This window comes from Anneissia japonica, unplaced genomic scaffold (assembly GCF_011630105.1).
Source record: "Anneissia japonica isolate Jap-2015-1 unplaced genomic scaffold, ASM1163010v1 scaffold287991_len637273_cov151, whole genome shotgun sequence".
NCBI classification, from domain to species: domain Eukaryota; kingdom Metazoa; phylum Echinodermata; class Crinoidea; order Comatulida; family Comatulidae; genus Anneissia; species Anneissia japonica.
In genome coordinates, this window is record NW_022692547.1 from 552,733 (window position 1) to 561,821 (window position 9,089).

At 32.4% G+C, this 9,089-nt stretch overlaps 1 protein-coding gene across 1 annotated transcript in view; it reads right to left on the reverse strand.

The window, feature by feature from the left end:
• Positions 1 to 152: 152 nt before the first annotated feature.
• Positions 153 to 9,089, reverse strand: part of LOC117100345 (MAM and LDL-receptor class A domain-containing protein 1-like) — a 50,119-nt gene continuing 41,182 nt past the window's right edge. The window contains exons 13-17 of the mRNA XM_033240005.1: positions 6,523 to 6,669; positions 5,426 to 5,773; positions 2,323 to 2,571; positions 1,517 to 1,643; positions 153 to 441 (exon numbers count right to left, since the gene is read on the reverse strand). Coding sequence (XP_033095896.1) covers positions 153 to 441; positions 1,517 to 1,643; positions 2,323 to 2,571; positions 5,426 to 5,773; positions 6,523 to 6,669 — 1,160 coding nt within the window. The remainder of the gene's footprint in view (positions 442 to 1,516; positions 1,644 to 2,322; positions 2,572 to 5,425; positions 5,774 to 6,522; positions 6,670 to 9,089) is intronic.

Sequence of the window (9,089 nt, forward strand, 5' to 3'; positions counted from 1 at the left end):
TATATATATATATATATATGTATATATATGTGTGTATGTATGTATGTATGTATGTGTGTGTGTATAAGTGTGTGTGTATATATGTATGTATGTATGTATGTATATATGTATGTATATATATATATACTTCAACTTCTATTTAGTATTTGGATCTATTTAATTGGCTCATAATCATGTTCATACGCTACATTATTCCCCAACTGTGTTTCCATAGATTGTGGTGCAACATCATTACCTATACCGCTGGTTGCCGGAGGTACTTCATATCTTGTATTACCATCTGGAATTTCATCATAATCATGAGGGGTATTATCACTCCTGTGCAAGTCCATACCGTTAGATTGTTTGATAATCGTTGACAAATAGGTTGGTACATTTATTGATGTTACATAATCATTCATTTCCGTTGGTGCTTCCATTCTGATATTAACAAAATGTGATCTAAATTAAAAAAACAAAAAACAAGTCATTTCATGTCAACAGAGCTTAGATATTTTTACTCTTGCAAATTAAATTTATAAGTTTAAAACATATAACTATTTATATAGCATTCCACAATACGGTATAAAATTTCACTTTACATATACTGAATCGTGATTAACAAATTATCTCTACGGGAATCCTAACTTGTCTTCATATAATGAGGGAGAGAATATTTATGTCTTTTATACATAGAATCATTTTTTTATACAAGAAAAGTTGGTTTAAATGGCCTGGTTGTTGATCGACGCCATAAAGCGTGGAACTCAGAGTAATATTTTTTATGATAAAGGTGTGTCGCCCATTGAAGTTAAAATGCATTACCAGCAAAATCTCGTGAATAAATATTATCTAAAGTTAGTCACAGCATGGAGGTATTATTGAGGAGATTCATAATAATACTTCCATGGTCACTGCAGTTTCCAATGTCTTTCTTTTTTTTTTTTACATCTAGTGCATCCTTCATGCATAAGTTTTTGTCATAAATTATGGTATTATGTGCGATATTACATGAGTAAATGTATTACATTTATTCAGAATTTTCACAACAATTTACATATTACATTGTTAACATAGGCATCAAAGGAATAAAAAACACTAAATATACAAAACATACAAACACGGAATACCAGGAAACACAACAAAATTTTAATTTAATTTGGGGTCGCCCAAAACCCCCCCCCGGCACCTTACGGAAGGGAAAATGTCCCAATAAGCATCATGCAACAGTAATAATACTGTACACCATCAGACACCCCCCGACAGTGTACTACCCCGAAAGGTGCCAGCGATCATGGGCGACTCTCAAGATATAAATTTATTAAATTGTTAATTAATTTTATTAATTTATACATCTATAACATAATCCAAACAAATACCATTATAAATGTATATCGTTCTTGTGTGTAGGATATTGGCAGTTTAGAATATAAACTAATCATTTAATAAAGCATATTGTAACTATTACATTTTATTATTATTATTATTATTATTATTATTATTATTATTATTATTATTATTATCGAGTAGGGTCTACCTGCAAAAGAAGATAAATAACGGCGACATGATGAAAATGAAGACACAGAGAATATACACAGCTATCAGGTAGTCAGGTACTGATGATGATGCATTAACGTCACCAGATGATGATGCGTTAACGACACCTGTATTACATTTAAAAGTAAATGACAAATTTATTTGAAAAAAATAATGTAAACAAGCACTTGTTTTAAAATGTTGTAATACATAGTTATTTTACATGTGACTTTACTGATGTTATAATAATTAGCTACTGCTATTGTGGAAATTTATAAAAAGAAAGTCGACAATGTGACTGAACAGTATATGGCTTTCAGAAAAAAAACCACTATACTGTGACTTTGTAATTTGAACGACATTATTGTTATTTAAATTAATGGTATCATACTCTCGTATTGTATTACAAAAGATTGCTGATGTCCAGCTGAATTTACCCGGGGTTTCGTAAGATTCCATGCATTTTAGAAGCAAACCCAGAACATAATGCATTTGGTCATGTGTTAGGGGTGGAAGGGGACACAAAGTGTATCCTCTGCTACAAATGAAACAGCGCTGATGGTGAAGAATGCAACAGAGCATTTTAAATAGAAATTTTTACAAACAATTAAAAACACCTTAAATTTCATGTCTCATTTCTTACATGGCCGGGTTCTACAAATCATACGCTTAAACAACAACAAGCATAATTAACGTATCATTAAGTTAGAATTTATTGAAGATGTAGATCCTCAAGCGATAATTTGTGACCACAAACTGATGAAGAATTATGTAATGCATTTTAAAAATTTAAAAGTGATGCATTACCTATGACTTCTAAGTTGAAAGAACATGAGCTGTTGATGTTTCCTGAACTGTCCTTAACAGTGACTGATACAAGGTGGTTTCCCATTGCTAACAAATCCCCTTGCTGAATATTTGTTGTAATATATGGAGGCACACCTGAGTTATCTGTTGCAGCAGGAGAATTCCAGACTGCAACAGCGGTATTGTTTGCCTTGTCTGCCAAAAGATATGCATCTAATGGGCAAAATGTGATTATTGGCGCCTCATTATCTGCAAGAAAAATGATGTATTGTGATCAGGCCAACAATTTGAAGACTCTAAAAATGGTGGCTTTTTTAATGGGCATAAACTACTTGGAAAGAGTAATTTTAAGCTCTAACAGTTTGAAATCATTAGGCAGACGGTTACTTCTGATGAGGTGAGTGTAAGAGAGAGACTAGACAAAGTGAAACAATTTCCGGTCGACTAAATTGTCACAATGGATGGAAAACACAATATTACAGTGTTAAATATACACTAAATTCAAAAACATAAGAATTATCCTATATTGTCTGAATAATAATTATACACAGTAGTAAAAAAGCTAACACCCTAACGATTTCACAATATGTTCCCAAATAGCCTGCACCACATACGCATGTACAGTAATAGCTGTCGATGTCATCAACACACAATTTTGACACGATGTATTGTCACACGGCCAAACCAAAACGAATGTTTGATATTTTTAATTGATTTTTCAGAAGAAACCCAATTACAAACTGAGGCCTGTAATAACATAGAATCCTCAATCATTTCATTCTCCCATTTGGAAAACTTGTTCATAGTGTACAGTCAATACTAAAAATATTAAAGTAAATAAATAAATATTGATATACTGAAAACACTTCTCAAGCACACAATTCAAACTTGCGTTTATGTATGCAGTAGGGACAACTATTTTACATACAAACTGCTGTCCTTGAGAATGTGATCACTTCACTAATGTATTCTCATAATTTCTTACCCTCTCAATAAAACTATAGACAGATTTTCTAATGAATTTGCCAGAACTGGGAAGAGAGTTGGAAATATTTCACAGCACTGCATGCTCTAGGTTTGTTCAACAATAACCGCAACGCATTGAATGTTGTAGCACAATTTAAGTGAATTAAACGATTTACATGTGTATTTGCACCATAAATTGACACAGTAAAAATTAATACTGTAGGCATTACGAAAAGGAGTCTTCAGAACATTCTTCTAATACACGATCTATATTGACGAGGAATATCTTCATTATCGTTTAGACTAGAAGCTATGATATGACCAAGATATGTGAATTTGTTAAATCTGATCCTGTATAGTAGTAGGCTTACAAACTTTTCCTAGTAGCAAGCCCTAGCATACTAACGTAAGGATCTTGAAATAGAAGGGAGCTGATGTGGTGGGAAGGTAAAGTGGGGATCGGTAATTAGGTGAGGGGGCTAACTCGCAAAATAATGTGATTTGAGGTGAATTTTAACTACTTGAGCATGATGTGTGGGCGGTGGATGGGCGAGTATTTTTTTTCAGGGGGAGGGGTGTGCGCAACCCTCGCACATTCTAAATATGCCAATACATAGCATATACTGCAATTTACCCTACGGTCTAGAGCAGCGTTATCTGAGGGCTTGAAGCCAGAGCCAGGAGTGGGTGTACCCTCCTCCCAAAACGAGATTTAAAAAAAAAAAAAAATTAGAGCTTTATAGCCGGAAATTGCTGGGATAGGAAAACTAGGCCTTTTTTTTCCCCGGTCCAACTGCCCGACGAGCTTTGGCCGAAGAGGGGGGCCTTAAGCCCCCTGCCCCCATCCTGGCGCCGCCACTGACTACACTGGCACCGCACTTGCCGAGAATTTTAAGTTGATTATAAATATTCATGACCGAACTCAGTGTAGTGCGACAGCTAATGAGTTTACATTATACAAGAGGCGATTGGGACCGTGGAATTAGAGACTACCAAGACTTGAGGGACACCAGATTTAACTCGGAACCAACTACAGACTTTCCCCTGTATGAATACACGTTGAAAACGTTAGAGTTGTAGCAATTAAATAAAAATAATGGATGTCGGAATATCATTGGTCCAAGGCATGCCGAATTTATACATGCAGTTCCAAGACTAAACGTTATAAAGTGAAAGAGGCTGATGATCGCGCCGCGCCAGAAAAAATATGCTCCATAGGAAATTATTTCATATTGACCCGTTTTCGTACGTCAAACGTGGAAATCTATCAAATGCTCTGCAAAAGAATGTTCCAAGCCCGTTTTCTTAAGTTATTAATTTGAAAGATCATAATTGGCGACTTGAATGAGGCTCAGGAAATTATAGAAAAGAATGTCCATGTAAACCACACCCTAAAATAAGGCAGATGTTTTGTTGGCCCGTATAACCAGTCTTTGTTAATAAATTTATCATCATTATGATCGAAATACTCAGAAGATCCATACGTTGATATTCTCTCTAATGCAACACTGTTTATTAAAAGCCTAGCTAGAAGGGTCACCCTCTATAAAGATTGTTTAAATTTTAAAAAATCTATATATATTAATAAATTGACTGGAAAAATGCATTTTTTACCCTTGGCCCTATTTGTCTGGCATAATCTTACCCCTATGACTATTGGTTAAGAAAATTGGTTTAAGTCTGAAATTGTGGAGAACGTAACTATTTATATTTGTATGTACAAAATAATTTATCAAAAATTTACAAGAAATAACCTTTTCGGCATTGACCCTTGTTACTAAGCATACTGGTATATCCATACTTCAATTGAGCCCCAAATTTTGCAGGGCATACATTATTTATAATTGGTTTAAATTATAAATGATACAAAAATAACTGGAAATGCCATGACCTTCGAAATTTGTATACCATGCTTGAATTCAGCAAAAAACCAAGTGTAATGGATTTATAGACGAAACGGTCTAAGAAATAAAACGGGTTGTGGCATCAGACCTTAGATGGTATCGTGTGTGATGGTAAAACGCAGGTGTCAAAAAGCAATGGTGGTAAAAGCCAGATGCAAAATGTCTGGTCTGGTGATAAAAAGGGTAACAACATTTTTATTGTAGTGTTGTTGTAAAGATGAAGGTGATTTTACCATTTGTTGAACATATTCCATCGGTGATCATGATGTCATCTAAAGCAATATCACCAGAAAAACTACTTCCTACAATGCCTTCAAAGATTATCTTGAAGGTACTGTTTATTTCAACTGAGATTTGTCCAAGTCGCCAAAGGTTCCCTTGGTTGTTTCTATTTGTCCACGCAATTGTGCCAACAGTACTTGTTGTATTGACTATGTACACATTCAGTGTATTCACTGTTTCCCCGTACATGTGGTAGTACCACTGGATGCATGTGCCGTTCGTTGCTGGATAAAAAGTAGTCCAAATGCGAGCAGTGTCATTGAGGTTTTGACCTGAAGCTTCTATGTATATGTAAAAACCTGTAAGCAAATGATCAAATAAATTTTTCGATTTTCAAAGACATTGATTTACATCGTGAGTGGATTTCTCGTACGATTAAAAATCGTAACGGTACTGGGTTTGGTCTACAGGAGTTCGTGCTTCGAACAGGTCATTCCATTAATTCCATTCCATTCCATTCCATAGAAGAAGCCTTTTGATGGAGAAAGTGTACCTTTGTAGCAAAGGTTTGCCTAGGTCGAAACTAACTCCGGCTATATAAAATTGATTATAAGATAGTAAAATATTAATCTTGTTATTGTACTACTAGGCCTAGTAGTAGTGATAGATACTATGTACACGTTTAATTATTGTTATTTATTCGTTATGTCATTATATATACATTTAAAATTAATGTATTGTTTAAGTATGAATTATTTGTTCGTGTAAAAAATAATCTTATCAATTAAATGCTATTATTGCATTACGTTTTTGTAAACAATTTTGGGCACTAATCGTCAGAGGTCTCGGTGCCGCAGCCTACACTTTTCATAATTCGAAATCGAATCGGACCTTAAGTGATTTCCAAAATCTCTTTATATGAAATAAAGAATAATTATAAAATAATAACGGTTAAAAATCGTAACGGTACTGGGTTTGGTCTACAGGAGTTCGTGCTTCGAACAGGTCATTCCATTCATAGAAGAAGCCTTTCGATGGAGAAAGTGTAACTTTTTAGCAAAGGTTTGCCTAGGTCGAAACTAAATGAAAAATGTGAACTTTGTGTTACCTTCTAATGTTCCGTATGTGTGGTCATACGCAGGGCCAGTACCATGTGTGGGTGTTGATCCAGATGTTCTTATCCAATCAAAATCATCATATTCATCTTGTTCAAAGTAACAGATGTATGGATCTTCGAAATCACATTGGTTTTGTGCTGAAACAAAAATCCCAAGACAAAATTAATTAACTGATTGTAATTGCATTGGTTAAAACAGTTACGGTACTGGAAACCAGTACCAAGTACAATAATTCGTAACTTTGTTAGAAAAACATCTTATCATCATAAATTTGCAAGAATTTTAATAATTAAAAAAAAAACACACATTCCAAATTTCATTCGCATAAAGTTAAACTGGTATCCACAACACATTGTTCCATAATGTTAATGGTATATTACCAAAAACATTTTTGTTTTGAAACTTTAAATATTACATTACTTAATTAGCTTCTTAAAAATTGTATTATTGGTTCATTCAATTTTCTCGTTTGAACTAAAGACGACACCTAAATACCTTAAAGATTTACAATTTCAATTACACTTTATTTTTAATTCCATTATATTATTTAAATACCTTCTTTTCTCGCTACAATAATATTATTATTTTTCCATTTTTTTACAACACATAGCCAAAGCTTTTAAGGTCAATGAACCATGTCATTGAATAATGCAAGTTTACTTATGTAAAGTTAAAATGGTTAGATAACAAATCCCCCTTTCGAATGTTGTCTCTATACTATTTTTCGTTTAATAATAATAATAATAATAATAATAATAATAATAATAATAATAATAATAATAATAATAATAATAATAATAATAAATTTTTATAGCACAAATAAACGAGGTGTCTATGCGCCCAACAATATTGTGGAAAAGAAACAATAAAAAAAGAAAAAAAAAATCAATAAACACCTAGCTAGCACCCAAACCGAAGTATGGGGTTATACCATCACCGGCATCTGGAGATCTGTGTTTATGTACTCCAGTTAGCATCGGTTAAGTCTTCATTTTTTCTTGGATCATTAGTAAAATAAATAATGGATGAAGAAGAGATATATACATTATCTCAGTTGCAAACTGAAACTTAGTACTGATAGTGACATTAATTTTTTAATATTCATTCTATTAGCCTACATTTATGCATAATATTTACAATCTTTTCAGAAACTGATCATGTTCTGCACATTAGGTTTACTATTATATTTAGCTCAATACGTAATGCACATTATTTATCGCTGTAAAAACTTACATATATTGTAAGTTGGCCCAAAAAAACCAGACATGCACTGATAGTTCTCGATTCCGTAATCCGAGACACAGACTCCGCCGTTCAAGCATTCAATATCGCATGTTTTTTCAATTAGAAATTGAATATTAATTAGTGAAATACTTTGTTCGTATTAGAATAACCTCATCACTCATCACAATACTAATTGTATAAAATTATTATTATGAAAATCGCATTTGTCTTTATAATACATTGATTGATATACATTGATTATGTAAGCAAAATAAAAATAAAAATTATTAAACATGAAATAAAATACAGTAAGATTTATATAAGGTCCTATATAATTTAAACAATTGTGGAATAGAAAACTGATGTAGGAATATAATAGTAGTTCTATATGTATATGTTTAAATTATATAACGCATGATATGATGACTATTAAATACAGTTTAGAAATCATGAAACATAATATAATGTCCATACGTAGAAATAATATATATTTATATAGCATATATAATTAGATATTTTATTCATAGTGAATTGTTGTGTATGAAGGCTATATACAGTATGTATATATATGTGTATATATATATATATGTGTGTGTATATATATATATATATATGTGTATATATATATATATATACATATATATGTATCTATACATATACATATACATATTGTTGCATGTAACAATATGTATATTGTTACATATGTAACAATATACATATTGTTACATGCAAAGCACAGAGAATAGGAAACACAATAGCTTAGTATTATATACAATATGTACATTTATTAATAAAAACATAGATACATTATTATAAAAGAGAACAAAAATGATGGCGGTAAAACACAATACTTTAAGATGCTCGAAAACTTCAGAATTAGCTGAGCCCACGGCTAAGTAAGTTGGATCAAAGACTGGTGTCCGAGATCGGCAAGGTCTATAAATAAACTTAATGAACTACGGCAGACTGCAGACTTTTAATAAAGTTGATGATAACTTTAGAACTTTTGGACTAACTAAATGATAGGATTGTACCGCATTTTATACATTTATGAACATGATATGTGGGGGAGATTATTATGACATCACCACATGAATTTGGGAATGACATCATCTCCTTAAGGATGAAGATGACATCACACAACTCAGATTCAACAGTCCCTTAACCTTATTAGGAATATTACCCAACAGGTGATTCGGACAACAAAATTTATGAAGGGCACTTTAAGACGAACTTTGTACATGCACTCTACAAATGGTTAATACAGTCTAAACTATTACAAAGCATATAGTAAAAATAATATAACAGTAGTCAACATTGAAATAAATGTATT